General features: G+C 50.8%; 1 protein-coding gene across 2 annotated transcripts in view; it reads left to right on the top strand.

The window, feature by feature from the left end:
• LOC138472027 (TAR DNA-binding protein 43-like) overlaps positions 1-19,100 on the top strand; it is a 164,421-nt gene that overhangs the window by 79,992 nt on the left and 65,329 nt on the right. For both annotated transcript variants that reach the window (XM_069609943.1, XM_069609944.1), the window contains 3 exons: positions 6,837-7,083; positions 7,221-7,381; positions 7,665-7,805. In XM_069609943.1, the coding sequence (XP_069466044.1) occupies positions 6,843-7,083; positions 7,221-7,381; positions 7,665-7,805 (543 nt within the window). In that variant the 5' untranslated portion in view covers positions 6,837-6,842. The remainder of the gene's footprint in view (positions 1-6,836; positions 7,084-7,220; positions 7,382-7,664; positions 7,806-19,100) is intronic.

The following is a 19,100-nucleotide window of genomic DNA, read 5'->3' as shown; positions in this document are numbered from 1 at the left end:
GGAACTGAAGACGGATATCCTCTCGTGGATATTCCTGCGCTGGGACACTCCGGAAGTGGACCTCTTCACAACATCGGCAAACTTCCTCTGTATGATTCCCAGAAATGGTCTGTGAGCCTCATATCTGGGGGATGCTCTCGAGATTCCTTGGCAAAACATGAGGGCCTATGCTTTCCCGCCTCTGCCTCTTGATTCATCGGGCGATTTGCAAGCTGAGGAACACGGTGAACTGCTCATAGCCCCGTGGTGGCCGGCCAGGTTCTGGTTCTCAGAACTTCAACACCTGTCGGTGTGTGCACAGATCAAGCCGCACCTGACGTGGGATCTGAATGTGGTCCTTACGGCAGTGTGCCATAAACCGTTTTCAACCAATGGCCACGGTGGACCTTAAGCACCTTTCGTGGAAGGTGTCTTTTTTTTTGGTTGCCATTACTTCAGCAAGGCGTGTAAGTGAGCTCCAAGCTCTGTCGGTCGCGTACTCCTTTTTGGTTTTTCACAAGGATAAGGTGGTCCTACGGACCAATCCTTCTTTCCTGCCAAAGGTGGTCTCTCATTTCCATCTGAATCAGTCAATCTCCCTGCCGGTGTTCTTTCCAAACCCAGCTTCAGAAGCGGAAAGGGTTCTACATTATTTGGATGTTAGAAGGAAGTTCTATCTGGCCAGAACATTTGCATTTAGGAGCTCTTCTCAACTGTTGGTGACCTTTGGTCATCCACAAGGTAGACAGGCCTCTAAGGCGACCATCTCCAGATGGATTGCTGCCTGTATTACGGAGTCTTACACTGTCCAAGGACTGCAGCCTCCTAAAGGAATTCATGCACATCTGGTGCGGGGCAAGGCAGACACAGTTGCCTTTCAGAAATGTCCCCTGGGAGTCCATCGCGAAAGTGGCTACATGGGCCGCCCCATCGACTTTTTTTGTAAAAATTGTCTAGACCTGAGCTCCAGATCTGATGCTCAGTTTGGCCAGGCTGTGCTGAAGAACCTTTTTCAATAAGGGGTTTTCCATCCACCCGTAGTTCATGTGAGGAGTGCTTGGGAATCTCCCTTAAGTATGGAGGAAAGGGGACGGGACGTAGGAGTATAACCAGGTTACTCACCATAGTGACCACCCTACTCCTAGTCCATAGTCCCCTTTCCTCCATACACCTGCACGCTGTCCCCTCTAATAAGGTTCCTGTATTATTTAAAGGTCTCTGACCTGGCGATAGAAAAGGACCGATGGGCGGTGCGCAGGGCGGAGCTAAGATGGGCTGGGTTACGGCCACGTGCAGTACCCCACATAAAAGCGAGGAAGGACATATGTTTGCAAAATTTTGATGCTTTTACAAAGTGCTCCGGTCCCGTCCCACAGGAAGGAGGAATGTCCCATAAGTGGGGAGGACTAGGAGTAAGGTGGTCACTACAGTGAGTAACCTGGTTATTTTTCTCTTGTAATCACATTTACTCTCAAAGTTTAAAAATAAGAGTGAAATGCTCCCATCTCAAAATCTGATCTGGAGCACTGGCTAGCTTTGCTACACTAGTATCAATTAGCAAACCCTCAGAATTGCATAGAAAATTGCTATGCAACATTGCTTATTTTAAGCCTTGTAACTAGTATCTCATCAATTTGTTGCTTTAATCAAGATACCTGAAGGTGACAAATGTCAGCGAACTACAATTTTCCACCTGGTTTGCTCAGTTCTCTACCTGCTATGGCTGTGTCCTATTACACAGCTAAACTTTATATTTCATAATCTGTTCACTAATATCTTGCTTCAATTGTACACAATGCTGTATTGTTGCTCATTTTATGTTAAGTTGACATATACCGCACATTGTCATTAGCATGATCTCCAGGGCCTCACGTGGCTCTGTAAAGTTAGGGGTGGGGGTAGTTTAGTGAGAGAACAGTGGTAGGATGGAGGTTGTGGAACAGCCTCCCGCTCCCCCTGCGCAGGATCTTCTAAAATTCCGGAAGCTCCAAGACTTTCCACTTTTCCTCCTCCCCTCTTCTAATCTCAGTTGCTGAATAGGTGTACCTGGCCCTAATGCATCGCCGGGGCCTTGACCTCCCACACCAATTCCTCCAAGCTCTTGTCTTTCCATAGCACTTTGCATCTGCATAACCTCCACTCTGGAGACTCGCACTTCCCTTGGCCCAGGCCTTCTAGCACTTTGTCCATTGTCCACTGTCCACCCAAGGGCTCAGATCCCCCAGCACTTACCCCCCTATTCCCTCGTCCCTCTTCCTTTCTGCACGGCACGTTCTGAAATAATCGAGGCATAGTAGGTTTATCCCCTACCCCGCCCCTCCATTTCACACCCCCCTCTGGTCTTAGCTATTATATTGTAATGCTTAATTTATTTTCCTCTCTCCTGTGGGCGCTTTTGAAACATTATGATCTAATTGTATAAGCGCCTAACGAGCAAACAATAAATAAATAAATCAAATAAATTCTATTACTGTTTGCAGAACCAGGAGAAAATTGCATCTGTACATGTCAACTTTTTGAGTGGCTTTTGATTGTGTGCAGTGGCCTCCTGTGACCGAAGGGGTAAGGCCCAGAGTCTTGGTGGTTCTTTTGGGCATGTGTGGTACTTGGGAAGGTATGGGGTTTTGTGCGTATTGGTTTAGTGTGTGCGGTGGCTGGCCCTTTTGGGCATGTGTGGTACTTGGGGAGGGGGGGGGGAATACTGGAGAGGAATAAGACAGTGGCAAACTTCGGTGTGCAGCTCGCTTTCAGCACAGCAAGATTTGCGGAGAACCGGACCATAATTCAGCCAAAATGCTCAAAATAGACCTAGATTCTATACCTTGGCTATCCACGATTCTGCGCCTAGAATCCGTGCATAGGCTGCGCTTGGTAATGCATCCAGATTCAATACATTGGCTATGTTCAGTGATGCACCTAGCAGCAGTACATTGGTTGTTCTCCATAATGCACCTAGATTCAATACATTGTCTACATTCAAAGATGCACAGAGATTCAATATGTTGGCTCAATGATGCACCTAGAATCAGTACATTGGCTGTTCTCAATGACGCACTTAGCAATGATCCATTGGCTATTCGCAAGACATTGTCTTTGTATACTTTCTAGTTACTTTAAAAATATTACTACGAAATTGCTAATCAAAGAAGTTTAGTTTTATAAAAGGTTTAGCAGAGTTTATGAATTGAAATGATCTTGATTGGCAAAGAATGTATGCCTTTTTTTTTATTATTTAGTTTTTAAAACTTTATTTTCTGCATTATACTGTTAAATATGAACAGTAACCCCTCCCCTTGCCGAACAGCCCTCCCCAACAGGGCAGTACATTCTCATCGGTAACCAATCTGAATACACATTCATCCTACAATTTGCATATCTGCCTGCCCCCCACACAAATATAAACCCATGTCCCTATCCCCACTGCCCTGCCTCCACACCCTCGGCGATTACAAACTTGTCCTCATCCCTGCCATTAGGGCATAGCCAATTAGCAACCGAAGCAGGTGAAAAGGCTACCTCTGAACTCCCAGTATCCCGATTCATATAGGATCTGAGGGGACCCCAGTAGTCCAACGGTCTGCACCTCTCTGGTAAGGTCCCTGCATATTGCATCTCTCTCCTCTCGCATAAATACAGTACGTTCGGCCATGCCTTAAAGCATGGTGCCCAGCATTTTCCCCATGTCTTAGCAATCAAGGGTCGAGCCACTATCAATGCCATCACTAGTCTCTTCTCAATCAAGCCCCCAATAACCAGCGACGACAACCACAGTTCTGCAGAATACGGTATGCATTTGCACACCATCTGGTCCATGGCCTCTTGTATTTTTATCCCACAGTGAACGAATACAGGGACACTCCCAGGCCACATGAATGAAATCTGCTGGATCATGGGCACACCTGTCTGAGTAGTATGCTTGGTGAAGCAACTTGAAATGGTTGATCGGAAAGCGATTGTTTGATAGGTTGAGATTGCATGCATACCAACTTCCATTGTGCCTCCGACCGCACCCTTCCTAATGTGACCTCCCGCCCAGCCTTGAAGCCACCCGCCCCTCCACTTTCTGTGATTTTAATAATCTGATACAAGCCTACTACTGCTCGTCAGAGCTGTAATGAACTGTGCTATTGCGGAGATTGGTGGAGCATCTGGAAAACCTGGCTAGTCCATTTTTGAAACCACCCACAGCCTGAAAAATAACATGATCTCTGCTGTTCAGTTCCCTGTTCCCACGCCCCCCCTGCTTTTGAGGATCTCCCACATTAGTAATGTCCAATCCTGTATCCTTAAAGAAGGCTTGCCTTTTGTCCAATCACCTTTTTTAGACTCTTTTAGGAAATATTATTTGGCTCTGTTAGGGAAAGCCCGTCGGCAGAGGGGGTGCGGGGAGGGGAGAGTAAAGAGTCCAAGGCAGAAGCAAGCACTGCCCATAACCATCCCCAGAGCACATTGAGCGTGACTGCTACTGTAACAAGACCTACATCAGTGCCAGCCACAACGGCACCCAGGACTTCACCGCGTTGAACGCCTGCAGTTGTGTCCAGGCCGTCCTGTGTTTGTCAGCCTGTGAACAAGGACCCGTCCTGTCCCTGAGAACCGACTCGAACATGCACCGAAGAACCAGGACCACCAGGATCCCTGTGTTTTCGCAGTCGAACCGTGATTGGAGCTCATTTGACCGCATCAAACCAACAGGTTCCTCTGGTGCTACCTTCTGGCATTTGCCTGATTCACGAACTGCTGTGTTGCATCTTTTGAACCAGTTTGCTGTTGCACTGTGTTCTAGGAGTGCGTTGTTGCCTTGGCTCGAACAAGAAGCTATTGTTGTAACCACTGTTTGAATAGTCTGCATCTCTGTTGTTTATCTTCAACAGTTGACCTCCCCCTGCAGGATACACCGGATCTACGACCTTCGAACCCCACATCAAATCTCCCGACTCAGAACTTCGACTTCAGTTACCAGCATCTTTGCAGTCATGAACTGTTGAAATTACCCTAGTGGTCATCCTGATTGGCACTACGTTGGGCATTCATTACTATTGTACTTGGCCTCAGTTCAACCCTGTTGTGTCCTAAGCAGAGTCTTGTCACCTGTCTAACTCTAACCAACTGGTCATTTGTCAGACCTCCTCTTGAAGCGTCATATGAAGTATCGTCCCAATCCAGTGATTACCAAACGTCTCGAACCGGCTCGTCATTGTGAACCTAATGGTCCAAAAGTCTGCAACTCCGATTCGAACTATCACTGGACTTTGTCTCGAACTGCTGGAGTGTCACACAGTGACAACCCCCCTTTGCTCCCCCCAACCAGCAGTTACTAGGACTTGACCTAGACCTGACCTTCAAACCGCCCCCTGATGAGCCATCCAAGCTGGATTTCTTGAATGTCGCATTTGAACTACTGAGGTACCGTTTTCGAGCCACTTGATTCCTGCTTGGGGTTACACGCTCCACAACACCTGAACTGGGCTCGCTCTGCTCGCACATCGCCACGAAGCCTGGTTCAACTCCATCAAAACGCCCAAGATGCTGGAACCGCAGGAAGGTATCATTGACTCATAACTGACCCCATGGACCAGTTTTGGGCACTAGATGGTGGTTTGGTCACTTCCTTTTTGCACCAGAACATATCCTTTTTACAAATATTGGGTAATGATTCGGGTGACAATGACCCCCCCCCCCCTAATAAGGTAAGCATGGGCGGGTGATTTGTGCCCGTACTGCATCGTAAGCGCCCAGACGAGGAGAGTAGCACTAGCGGCATTGCTGTCAGCGTGGTGATCAAATGATGAGCGCTCTGAATGGCGGGCCGTGCTGCCAGCGTACCGCCCCCCGGAGAGAATGGCGAGGCTGCCTCCTTTGGCTAGCTTCCTGGCTAATGCTTTTGCGAGCAATACTAGCTCATATAGCCCAGAAATCCAATGGAGGAGTGCCGCAACCTTCTCCGGGGTACAATCTGTGTGCTTTCCTCGGGGTGGGGGATTGTGTAGTATTTAGTTATTTTTGCAGATGGCTTTTTTTATTGAACCTTGATTGGACGTCCCCTTTAATTTGGACTGTTGTGCTTTGCTATTTGGGGTGCTGCTGAATCACATTCACACCCCTGAGTATAGCCTTCCCTTGGCCCACGTTACCACAAAAGGGTGGAGGTATATCTCTTAATTGTGCCTGTTTTACCTTTTCTTTGGATCACTGTTTTTGTAGCAGTTTGAGGGCTAAGTAGGCGCTTCAGCCATTACTCGCGCTTGTACTCCTGCAGAACAGAATTCATTTTCTCAAAATGGTTCGACATTACGACTTGGCTTCAGTTTTTTCTTTGGGATGTGTCGTAAATTACAATGTTACACTCCATGTATTTTGCGTGTATGCTCCAGCTCTTGGATCCTGTCTACAAATGTCGTTTAGTTGTATACTAAGAGCACCAGAACAATTCAAATTTAAACGAGATCTGTAATGTGATGGAACAATTGGAGTTTTGGAAGCATGATCGAAATATGCAATGGTGTAGCCAGAATTCCAAAAACAGCCTCCCAGGAAGATGCCATGGCATAGTTGTCAAAGGCACAGATGGTCTTGATGATGTCTCCTATGTGTTTATTTTTTAAGCGTCCATAGAAGTTCTCTATAGAAAATGAGTCGTATTTGTTCTTGCATGTTCTGAAGCTAGGATGTCGGTTTTCTATGGTGTCCTTGCCCTTTCGATCAATTGGGTGATAAAGGGTTGTATGTGCTAGTTAGTTTTTCATGTGTCTTGTGTGTACATTTGGTTACTCTAGCGGAGGAATGTTTTGTGTTAAACGTACCTGAGTTCTTGAATATATTAGTGTATACTTTATTCCTTCACATTTTCCATCTAGACTACCATGGAGATGGAATATATCCGTATCATGGAAGATGACAATGATGAGCCAATAGAGATACCTTCTGAGGATGATGGCACAGTTCTGTTGTCAACAGTCACTGCCCAGTTCCCGGGAGCCTGTGGCTTGCGTTACAGAAACCCAGACAATCAGTGCATTCGAGGCGTCCGGCTGGTCGACGGAATACTGCATGCCCCAGAAGGTGGTTGGGGTCACTTGGTGTTTATCGTCAATTATCCGAAAGGTACATTTTTCTTTTGACACTTTCATGAGCTCAAAAATATAAATTGAGCATATTTTAGTTTAACTAGTGTTTTTCTTTTAGGACAACCTGTCAAGTGGCTGGCCGTAGTCGTCTGAGCATATGATTCTGTTTTTCAGACAACAAAAGGAAAATTGATGAAATGGATGTGTCTTCTGCTGTGCAAGTGAAACGTGCTTTAAAAACATCGGATCTAATTGTTTTGGGGCTTCCTTGGAAAACCACAGATGAGGAACTCAAGAATTACTTCAGCACCTTTGGAGACGTTGTGATGGCACAGGTCAGTGATACTGATTGTATGTTATGACTTCATTCATTGGCCTGGGAATGATTTCGGAGAGATGGGAGGATTGTTTTAAGGGTCTGAAAGTGGCTCGCGCACTGTTCATATATATTAGCAGTTGAATTCCATCATTCAGAAACAAGTGCAAACAAATATTTAAGGAAATGCATATTTGGGGATGTCATGTTTAATAAAATTACAATCCTAGTTTAATTTATCAATTATTTTCTCCTGTATGCTCCTTGAGCTTATTATAGCATAGCTTCTGTCTTCGTTTTAGGTGAAGAAAGATGTAAAAACTGGCAAATCAAGAGGATTTGGGTTCCTGCGTTTTTCTGATTATGGAACTCAGATGAAAGTACTTTCTCAGAGGCATTTGATTGATGGACGGTTGTGTCACTGCAAGTTCCCGAACTCAAAGGTAAAAGGAGCTCACTGCTTTGATTTTATTAAAGGGAATGTTGGGGAGAATTGTCATCTCTGTGCCAATTCCCTTTTAACCTTGGAGAACCCCAGCTCCGTTGCTGGACTCTGGGCTTTTTTAATTTTGGCTCCCGAGTGAGTGGGACCTTTTACTCACTCTTGTGTTTTCCTAACTGGATTTTTTTATGTTCCTCACTGTTTTATGTCTGAAACTCATAGGCATTTGCTTTTGCATTGTGACACACAGTACATTTTGAGCAGTGCCACTGAGGGGTCCCTTGTAATTCTCTTAATGTTTAACTAAATTTTCTTGGGTAATCTACTGTTCCAAAGAATAGTAAGATGACCCCCCTCTTACTTACCTTTTACTTTATGGGTCCAGCACACACCACTCTATGTGCTGTGCTGAGAGTGGGGTGGTGGTTTGTAGTGATAAACAGTACCCGCACCCTGGGAGCCAGCCCTTTGTGCAAAGTAAATCACTCCTAATTACCTTCCCACACAAATAAGGTTTAAGACGCACGATGAACTCAGTCTGGAAAAAAGCCAATCACACAGAATATATGATGCTTGCATTTATTATCTACAGTGTCTAATGAGAACTAAGCAGCAATTTACAATAATGTGGAAATAGAAAGTGCAAGCTATATAATGCCAATTATCAATCACAGATGAATATGCAATTATTTGGTCTTGCGCTCCTAATGAAATGTAGATGAAGGTACGATCTGATCACACCCAGGACCCTCGCCGCTACAGGTGCCCGGCACTCCTCAGAAGAGGAGGGGAGGACTGGCCAAGCCCCCACAGTCCTACACCAGAGCGGGATGTGATGCTAGGAGTCTCGGCCCAGATAGTACACAGCTGGTCGTCCAGGCACTGTTCTTCTTGATACGCGCGTTTTCCAACAGCCCAGGATGAGTCCTCTCTTCCCTGGTCCAAGTATAGTTCTCTTATTAGGAGCTGCACGTCAATCATCATGACGTGTCAGCTCTTCGAGAAGCTTCTAGGCTCACTCTTCCCGGCAGTAAACATGTTTTTGCTTGGAAAGTTACAAGACTGGAAACAGCCAGTCTTGGCTCCCAGGCTTCGGGCACTGTTTTGAGAAGATCAGACATTCTTGCCTTATCAGTGCACCTGACTCGCAGAGCGAAGACGAGCAAAGCTGTGCCTGGCTCCCAAGGGCTGCATAGAGCCTCTTGCAAATGCTAGATGTTTTGTCTTCAGAAAAGGCCTTCGCAATTAACCCCTTGCAAGCATGCAGGCTCACCCAGTTCGAGAGTCCTGGTTGATGTCAGCATTTTCCTCCACGCTTCGAATAGGCTCTAATACACACAAGATAGCTCAGTGGGTTAGTGCAAATGCATGTTACTGCAAGCGCCTAGCAGTTTATCACGACAGGGTTACATAGTAACTCCTTCAACCCATTACTCATTTTGTCACACTAACTCTTGAATGGCTGGTGGCAGTGGTTTCTTTCTACTACCTAGTGATACCTCAGCTGCAGTGCTGCACCCAAGGGTGACAATTTTTCACAAAATGGCCCCTGCTGTTTTTTGTTGCCATTTCTTGTTAGTTTCTTCTGGGCTTTTATGGGCTTTTACTGTCTGCATCAGGTTTGAGTCCTTTGTGTGTTTTTGCCTTTGGCGGGCTTCAACCATGAAGCCCGCCAAGGCTCTGGTGATTCTGGAAAGGCAGGAAGTGAGCGAGGGTCCCGACTCTTCCCTGTCCTTTGTCTCTAGGTGTGCCTGAGTGAAACCAGTTCCAATTGGCGGCTGACTGTCATGGAGGACAGCCACCCTGCTGTGTGTGTGAATGTGACAGCCTAGGGCTGTGAATGAATGCAACCTTGCATAAAAAGTGAGGATTTTGAGACTAGGAGCAGTCGACCACTGGAGGGCAACATCTGAAGCAGAAGACGCCAGCATCACACTCCTGGACCACAAAGTGCCAGGTGAATCCCGGCAGATGTGCTGACCCCGTTTTCGAATTGACAGGGAAGACTTGTAAAAGACTACTTCCTCCCTTAGGCTGGTGGGACCAACTTGCCTCAAGACCATCTCACTTTTGGCGCAACCCCGGACTTGCTGTGACTTTCCAGGGCTGCAGATTTCCAATACCCAGGGTACCTAGACCACCTGTGAGTGCATTGTCTGAAGTGCAAATCTGGCCAAATCTTCATGAGCATCCAGAGGACCCTACAGAAGCAAGAAGCCAGAGTCCCCTCACGAGAGCCCAGGACTGAGGGATCAAGGAACTTCTAACCAGAGCTATTATTTCTTCTTTGGCACTCAGAAAAAGGTGCAAAAACCACAAAGAGGCGCTCAATCGACGGAACTCCATTGCTGCTGAGTCCCTCTCTCAAGTGCTGCCGCAGGAGCCCACCAGAAGTCCTCCATTTCGTCACCACGACCAAGCACCAGCAACACGGGTCTGCTGCATTGCATCCAGCTGGAACAACCTTCATTGCAAAGGTGCTGTGGGGCTTGGGGTATTTTATCCTTTTGCCATTTGGGGTGCTTCCTATCTTTGGGAGTGCGATTTAACCTTACACTAAGTTGACAGCAACTTACTGCACTGGTCTTACAGCTTGTGCTTGCTAAAGGTGACTCCTCTTGAGTTGCTGTGATTTTTCTCTTTTGAACCCTGACTATTTCAGAACCTTTTTCTAAGAAGAGCATCAGAACTGACTTGGCTGTCCTGGCTCCCTAAAGGCTGCTTTAGAATGGCTTGTGTCCTCCCACGTAGTCCTTATCTTATGGTAATTATCTCTCCAGCTGCTTTACATTTTCCTTTCATTGGGAGGCGCTGTGTGCTGTCTCGTTGAGTTGCTGTCCCTCGAGGGCCTCCGTTTGACTGGCGTCATCAGTATAAGTAGCGCACACAGCACCCTTTGGCTTCAGTCCCGTTTTTACAAGCTAGAGCTTCAATGAATTACGGATTTTCGTTTAGAAAATGTCGTCGGCCCCCACCCGTCTGCTCGCCTAAGACTAGCTTCAATAAGTGCTAAGAGTGTATCGAAGATGTTGATCACTGCATATGTCTGTGCTGTCTTAGTACCACATCGTACCTGACTGTGGCTCCTGGCGATGAGCGGAAAGGCTTTTGGGGAGCGTTAAGTTGGTGGTGGGGAGGTTGCCTTCGAAGAGTTGAACGAGACCGATGAGTCGAGGGATTCTTCTCGACATAAAAAATCTAAATGGTCTCGATCAATGTCGATCATGCCATTTTTTTGAAGAAGGCCAAGAAATGGCATCGTAGGTCATCTTCGACCTCCATTTGATTCCTCAGCTAAGGAAATGGTGTCCAACAAAATCTGACTCCCCAGCATAATGGGATGTGTTTCGTAGTGAAATGCTCAAACTCTTTCAGAATGCACCCTTGATTTCAGCCCCAGTCCTCCCCAAAAGCCCCCCCCCGCCCCCCCCCCCCCCCCCCAACAGACCCGCCCCTCCTCGGACCAGCAGTAAGCCCATGCCAATCTGCGAAAAGACTACAAAGGGAAGTCGAAGACAGTCTTCGAAACCAAGCCTTAAGCCGTTCTGCATCGAGAACAATCTTGCACTGATGAGAAATCGTTGATGGCTTTCAGTCAGGAATCCAGCCCATCGAGGGTTCCTTTGAAGAAACCTAAGTCGACACCTTCGCTGACACTGTCTTGAGCCATTGACACCAGTATTGAAGTCGACGCTGACAAAGGCGATCCCGACTTCAAAGTCATTGTCGACGATTACTTCGAAATTGTCGAAGCCTGTGGTAGTCCCGAATAAAGGTTTTTAAACCTTTACCCAAAAGAGTCTTTATCAGACATCTGTGAAGACAATTAACCTTCGGATGATAACAGATAACACACCACCACCATTTGGGTTATAGGTTGGCACCCCTAATGTGCCAGATGAACTGATTTCTGACAAGTCTAGATTAAAAGACTGATATGACAACCTTCAGTCAGCCAATGGGTTAGATACTTGCCGAATTACAATTCGGTAAACCAGATCCTAGTGAACATGCTGACTCGTCATATAGGAGCCTAATGAGTAAGGTTATAGAGTTTTTAGGCTGGAGTAGGCCCACTCCTTTTGAGCACGATGACCTCTTCGATCAGGGTCCCCAGAAAGATCCAATTTGGCCATTGCCCACTACACTACAAAAAGGGTCTTGGCAAATTGGGAGACACCAGAAACTGCGGCTGCAGTGAATAAAAAAAGTTTATTAAAAACAGAACTTCCAGCAGCGACCCAGAGTATCTGGCTAAACCTCCAACACCTGAAAGTTTGGTTCAGGCTGCTACATCTACCAAGCAGTCGGCATACCCCTCCTCCCTCCTGATGGGGATGAGTGGATGCACGGGCGAGAAAGAAATTTACTGTTGTCAGTGTGTTTTCTGCACAGGAGTCTATGTGGGACTGTGGTGAGCAAAGACCTTGGGATACCCTTATGTCACCCATGGGTGGGGGGGGGTATAACCCTGTACCACCTAGTGTATGTTTTTGGGCATGTGTCTGTGTGTGGCGTCTACAGAGCAGGGAATGGGCTGGTGGCAGCTCTATGCTGAATTTGACAGGTGCTCGGAGTATCCTCCATTTTGGGATACAAGATGGCACCTGTGGCCTCTTAGTTTCTATTACCTGTTACCTTGTTTCCCCAAGTCCTGGGAAGCCCTGACTCTGTCCCTTCCCCTGACTGGCTGTTTGGTGGAAGAACTGTATATGGTATAGTGGGGAAGTCCAGGCCAGACTGGCTGGAGCCTGCCCAGTGACTATATGTTGTGGGTACACCCTTGTGGTGGGACCTGTGTGAATAGTTTGACCAATATGCACTCTATGTTGGGGGTGTCTGGTATCTGTGTGGGTGACACAAAGAATGAGCCAGCCCTGCCTGAAACTGACATGATTGCAGTGTGGTGTGCTGAAGTGCTGGGTGCTTGCCCCAATCCACATCCCTTGTTATGGGTGTCTTGGGTGTAAAATGCACTTTGAGCCTGATTGCCTGCCTGCATGAATGCCGCTTGGCTGAGCAGTGTGAGTGAGTGACAGATGTGTATATCTGGGGACCTCTCCCATCCCAATTTAAGAAGCTGAAGTTGAATCTCGAAGCTGCTTATCCTTCAAGCCCAGCTGGAAGAATTGCTGCGGCTTTCCTTCGACCCAATCTAAAAGCTGTCGAGGACTGATGGGACCTGGCTAGGAGACCTCTCCCCAAGCTACGAGGGAACATCATACAGAAGCTGATCATCGAGGTACCCTCTAAGCCAGTCCTGAAGGCTGTTGATCGGCGAAAGGGTTTACCGAGAATCTGAGTAAAGCACCCGGATATCGAGGCCATCTAAGTCCATTGCCGTCGACCGGGGTTCGGAGGATTTCCTTGAGCGCTGGAAGCCTGTTGGGTCGTGTCACCCAGAAGCAGGGACAGCTTGCCGCCGTGTTGCACAACGCTCCACCTTTAGAACATTTTGAACAAAGGGCTCAGTTACCATCCCAGTCGACTGCTTTGTCCCGCCGGAGAAGGTGGTAGTCGACCGAGGAGAATCTGCTGGTGGGTTTCCTGCCACCCAAAGTCCACAAAGATGCTGACAAGTGAAGGTCCAAACTCCAGCCGTGGTAGAGTCCCGATAGCCAACGCTGACGCCCGCTGCCAGGACTGTTCTTCAGAGTCTTCTTTGCGGCACCGACAACTTTGCATCGAGGTGCACTGCACGCTTAATTTTCACAGGACGTCCTCGAACGATCATCGACGAGCACTGCGAAGATCGAAGGTGCAGTCTTGACGCCAGTGTTCACATTTCTTCGAGGAATAGCGACACCCTGTGGCTCCTGCTTTAAAGGGAGTTCACTCTCGAGGTATCTGTCAACGAACAGTCGCAGAAACTCTTCTAACTTGGGTACATTGGGGGTAGTGGAACATTTTAACCAGGAAACAAGACTATTAAACATTAATGGACTGGGCTTGTTAATACTCGTTCTCCAGCATGGGGTCTGGCATGGATTCACATGCTCATGAATATTCCCCGTCAGGCCGGGAATCCTCGGTAAAGAAAAAAACCAGTATCAGTTTCGTTTCTGATCTGTCTTTCGTAGTAATAGCCAATCACTGGTCTCTGCGTCATACTGACCACAGCCAATGACTGCCCTCTACCTAAGCACCGCCTCTGGCAGCCATCTTCAGATTTTTACCGCACGTTCATTTGTTGGGATCCTCGTGCTATTGCTCTCGAGCGTTAGTGCTATTTTTTTTTCACGTTTTTTCTCAAAAACTTCGTTTTTTTTCGGTCAAAAGAGCCTCAAGCTCCACCGACTCTCCATCCGATCAACGGGGACCCGTGTCGGATTCGTCTGCGCCCCTCAAGGGTGAAGATTTCGTCGAGCTACGCTTTTGGAGGACTCCAGAAGCTTCTCAGGCCCGGACATGGCCCAGGAGAAGGGAAGCTCGACGCCCGGAAAGCTGTTCAGGGTCTGCCCTGGATGCCAGCTGCAGAACGTCTTTAAGGAGGACGAACACTCCTTTTGTCTCTACTGCTTACATGAGGACAAGACGCACGTGGAGAAGGACTGTGCGTTTTGCGGCAATATGTCGGAGCGGACCATGAAGGACCGCCATCAACGTCTCGCCAACTGGCTGGAAGGGAAGAGCCCGTCAGGCGAGAAGAGGAAGAAATCCGAGCGGTCTTCTAAGACCTTTGAGGACGCCCCGGCGACGGGGGTCCAACACAAGGCCAGGCACCGCGAGTCTGCTGGCACCGGGAGCGCCGAACTGTCGGGCTCTACGGGCGCCAGGCAGGGCGCACCCTCCCCGGCACCTTCAGCCACGAGCCAACGCTCTGGGTCGGGTAAGAGGAAGGGCGAGCACCCGGCGAAGCTCCTGGAGAGGCCCCGGTCGAGCTCGAAGGCCCCATCGGTGGGGGAGCGAGGCAGTGTTCCCCCGCCCCCAAGGATAAGGCGGTGAGCGCACTGAAGGTGGTGAAGGCCTTAATCCATCCGGCCAAGCCCTCTATCGAAACTGTCACGGCGGCCCTGGCTCAGCCTGTGGAGGCTACACCAGTGGTGGCGACCTCGGGGCTCAGTCTCCCTGCCACCTCGGAGGGAGTCCTCTTTTGTGCCCATCGATAGGACCCCCGTGAAATCCCCGGCGGGGAAGAAAAAGGGGGGGCAGGGCGTCGTCGTAGATTCGGCTTCAACCTCGGAGGAAGAGCTGATCGAGGTCTTGAGCCAGGGCCTTGGCGTGGAAGAAGACCGGCCCGTCGGGATGGATCCCGACGCAGGTGACGACGACATCGTCGAGGGTGCCGACGGGGCCCCTGATCGCCCGTCGGATTCCCCTCTGCCAGCGCCGCAAGACAACTCGTCGGCCATTTTGTTGGCTATACAGTCCTTATGCTCAGAGATGAGGACGAGACTACCGTTGCCGACGGAGGAACCTCTCCCGTCGGGGGATCCTGAACCGGGACCTTCTGGTGTTCCCCCGCCCAACGACGCCCGCGGACGACGAGGTATACGACGAGGATCTACCGTCGTCACCTCCCACCAGGGCTTCTCCGCCCGACGAGATTGGATCATTCCACTCCATGATCGCCAGGGCATCCGAGCTTTTCCAACTCTGCCCTGAGGAGAAGAAAAAGGAAGGATTCCTTTATCAACGGCGCGAGGCCAAGAGGAAGACGGTCCTTGCGGTGCCTCTACTGGATGACATTTGTGATGAGGGCCTCTCCCTCCTCAAGAACCCTTCCACGACGCCAGCTAGAAGAGACCGGTACGAGAAGAAGTACCGGGTCCCAGACGCGGCCCCCCTGTGCCTCCGGGCGCAGCCTACCCCGGACTCCGTCGTCTCCGCGGCGGCCAGGAAGAAAGCAGGGGGGGGGGGGTGGCCTCCACATCGACTTCCCCACCGGACGGCGAGGGAAAGAAATTGGACGCTATGGGACGCAGGGTCATCTCGTCTGCAGCGACGACGATTAAAGCGGCCAACGCCTTGGCTATCGTGGCCCGCTACGACAGGGAGCTATGGTACAAACTGGCTCCCCTGCTGGACTTCCTACCGGACGACAAGAGGGTGGATGCCCTGGAGATCCTACAGGAAGGTGAGGTGGCGTCGGACCACGCCATCACTATTGCGACAGACATCGCCGACACTGGGTTTCGCCATTTGGGCAACGGCATGTGCCTTAGGCGGCGTGGATGGCTCAAGGCTACGGACTTCCGTCAAGACGTACAGACCAGAGTCCTGGACATGCCGTTCGATGGGAACAACCTGTTTGGGAAAACAGTGGACGATTCCCTTCAGGCCATTAAAGCGGACACTGAGACGGCCCGGGCCCTTGGGGTTCTGCAACAACGACGGACGCCCTTTCGGAGCAGCGGAGGCAAGGGCACCTCCAAAGGTTCCGGCGGCGGTTTCTCCACCTACCATCAAGCGGCCTGCTCGTCGTCTCAGGAGGCCTACAGAGGACGAGGCAAGTCTGGCGGACCCCGCCGTCGTCGCCAAGGAGGTAAAGGCGGCAAAGCCTCGTCGAAACAGGATTGAACCGGCCGTGGGGTCGGGCCCCCACCGAAGCACCCCGGTGGGAGGCCGGCTGGCGAGCTTAGTCAGCGTGTGGGAGTCCATCTCCACCGACCGTTGGGTGCTGGACGCCTTAGCCCGGGGCCACGTGCTCGAGTTTCAAAGAAGGTGCCCGCGCGTCCCCCCCGTGGCCAGGAAAGAGCTTCACGTCCCTCAGCTTCTCCTGGAGGTAAGGGCGATGCTCAGGAAGGGCGCCATCGAACTCGTCCCAAAGAGGCTTCGGGGCTCCGGAGTTTACTCGAGATACTTCCTTGTGAAGAAGAAGACGGGAGGATGGCGCCCCATCCTAGACCTGCGACGTCTGAACAAGTTCATCAAGGCGCAGAAGTTTCGGATGGTCACCCTCCAGCACGTCCTGGGTCAGCTGGAGGAAGGAGACTTCCTGTCGTCGTTGGATTTGGTGGATGCCTACTTCCATATTCCCATCCTAAAGGGGCACCGAAAATTCCTCAGGTTTGTGGTCCAAGGGCGTCACTACCAGTTCAAAGCCCTCCCCTTCGGACTACGGTCGGCACCCAGGGTATTCACCAAGTGCCTTGCACCGGTGGCGGCGCAGCTGCGCCGCGAGGGGATCCACGTCTACCCCTACCTGGACGACTGGCTCATCCGAGCCAAGACGAGGGAGCTCGCCGTGGAGCACACGGCAAGGACCGTCCAACTTCTCACGGACCTGGGATTCTCCGTGAACTACGCCAAGTCCCACCTGGTACCCGCGCAAAACGCACTGTTTCTGGGAGCGAAGCTTGACAGTGTCCCTTCTGGCCTCCCCATCGGAGGAAAGGACCAGGTCCATCCTGGGCAAGGTACAGCGGATGTTGGTTTCCGACGCGGCCAAGGTGAGGTCCATCAAGTCCCTCCTCGGAATGATGTCTTCTTGCATCTACCTCATTCCCATGTGCAGGCTCCGGATGCGCCCGTTGCAGGAGTTCCTGGACGCGCGCTGGATCCAAAGACGGGCGGCTTCGAGGAGAGGATCACACTCGACGAGAGTTTCCGCCGAGCGGTCCGGTGGTGGGGCACCCGCGCGCATCTGACGGGAGGCATGGACTTCCAGACCCCAGACCACCAGGAGACAGTGACCACGGCTGCCTCCCTGGAAGGGTGGGGAGTGCACACCGAAAATCTGCACGCGAGAGGCCTTTGGCTCCCGACGGAGAAGTCCCTCCATATCAACGTCCTGGAGCTCCGTGCAGTGTTCTGGGCCCTCAGGTCCTTCCTTCCGTCCCTCAAGGGCAAGGTGGTGAGGATCTTCACCGACAACACCACCACCATGTTTTACATCAGGAAACCGGGCGGAACCAGGTCCCCAGCACTGTCCAAGGAGGCGCAGGACCTGTGGCATTGGGCCGTCGCCCAAAGGATGTTTCTGGTGCTGTTTCATCTGGCAGGGATAAAAAACACCATCGCCGACTCACTCAGCAGGGAGCTGCGCTCGTGCCACGAGTGGGAACTACGGCAGGATCTAGTGGATCTCCTCTTCCGACGGTGGGGCACACCCCAGATCGACCTGTTCGCGACGGCGACGTACTCCAAGTGCCGGAGGTTCGCCAGCAGATTTCCCCAGGCGAGGAGCATGGGCGATGCTTTCTCGTTCCCCTGGGAGTGCTAATCCGGCTCGTCAACCAGCTCAAGAGGTCACGGTGCAGGATGATCCTCGTCGCACCTGCGTGGCCGAGGCAGATATGGTTGCCGGACCTTCTGGACTTGTCAGCGTCCCCGCCAATCAAGCTGCCGGTGGACGCGGATCTACTCTCCAGGGAAGGAGGCGCCATCCTCCACCACGACCCGAAATCGCTGAACTTGAAGGCCTGGCTCCTGCAGCGCTAGCGTTTGGAGGATACGACATACCGGCCGACTGCAGAGAGGTTCTTGCAAAGGCGTCCTCGACTCTTAAATGCTACGGACACAAATGGAAGAGGTTCTCTGTCTGGTGCCACGCACAGAAGATTAACCCCCTACGGATTACGGCTCCCCAGGTACTGCCGTACCTGCTGACGCTGGCCAAAGCTGGTCTGGCACACGCGTCCATCAAGATTTATCTTGCTGCGATCTCCCGATACACCAGAACCACGGGGCGGACGTCCTTGTGGTCTCATCGTCTGGTGAAGGAGTTCATGAAGGGACTGTTCAGATCGTTCCCGCCGGTGAAGGCTCCGGCCCCGGCGTGGAAGCTCAACGTGGTGCTGACCAAGCTCATGGGACCTCCGTTCGAGCCTCTGCACTCGGCCCCGTTGAAGTTTCTGTCGTGGAAAACAGCGTTTCTTGTGGCCATCACCTCCGCACGACGGGTGGGAGAAATCCAGGCCCTTTCCTGCAAGGCCCCGTACTTGACTTTTCACGACACGAGGGTAGTGCTCAGGACGCACCCCTCCTTCATGCCCAAGGTACCGTCGGACTTCCATCTCAACGAACCCTTGGTGTTGCCTGTGTTCTTCCCGTCGCCTTCATCGCCGGCTGAGAGGACTTTGCACTCGCTGGATGTGGCTAGAGCGCTGAAGTTCTACGTGGACCGCACGAAGTGTTTTCGGAAGACGTCACAACTCTTTGTGAACTTTGGACCTGTCAATCGGGGGAAGGCTCTCTCGAAGGCTTCCATTTCCAGATGGCTCTCCGGCTGTATCATGTACCTTCATCGGTTGGCAAACCGACCACTGCCTGGCCGTCCGAGGGCCCATTCCACCAGAGCGATCGCAGCTACCGCGGCGTTCCTTTCTGGTGTGCCCCTGCTGGACATATGTAG

The sequence above is a fragment of the Ambystoma mexicanum genome, chromosome 8, assembly GCF_040938575.1.
Source record: "Ambystoma mexicanum isolate Mex_15411 chromosome 8, UKY_AmexF1_1, whole genome shotgun sequence".
In the NCBI taxonomy this organism is placed as follows: Eukaryota; Metazoa; Chordata; class Amphibia; order Caudata; family Ambystomatidae; genus Ambystoma; species Ambystoma mexicanum.
Note: the sequence above shows the minus strand (reverse complement) of the source record. Positions and strands in the feature narration are given on the sequence as shown.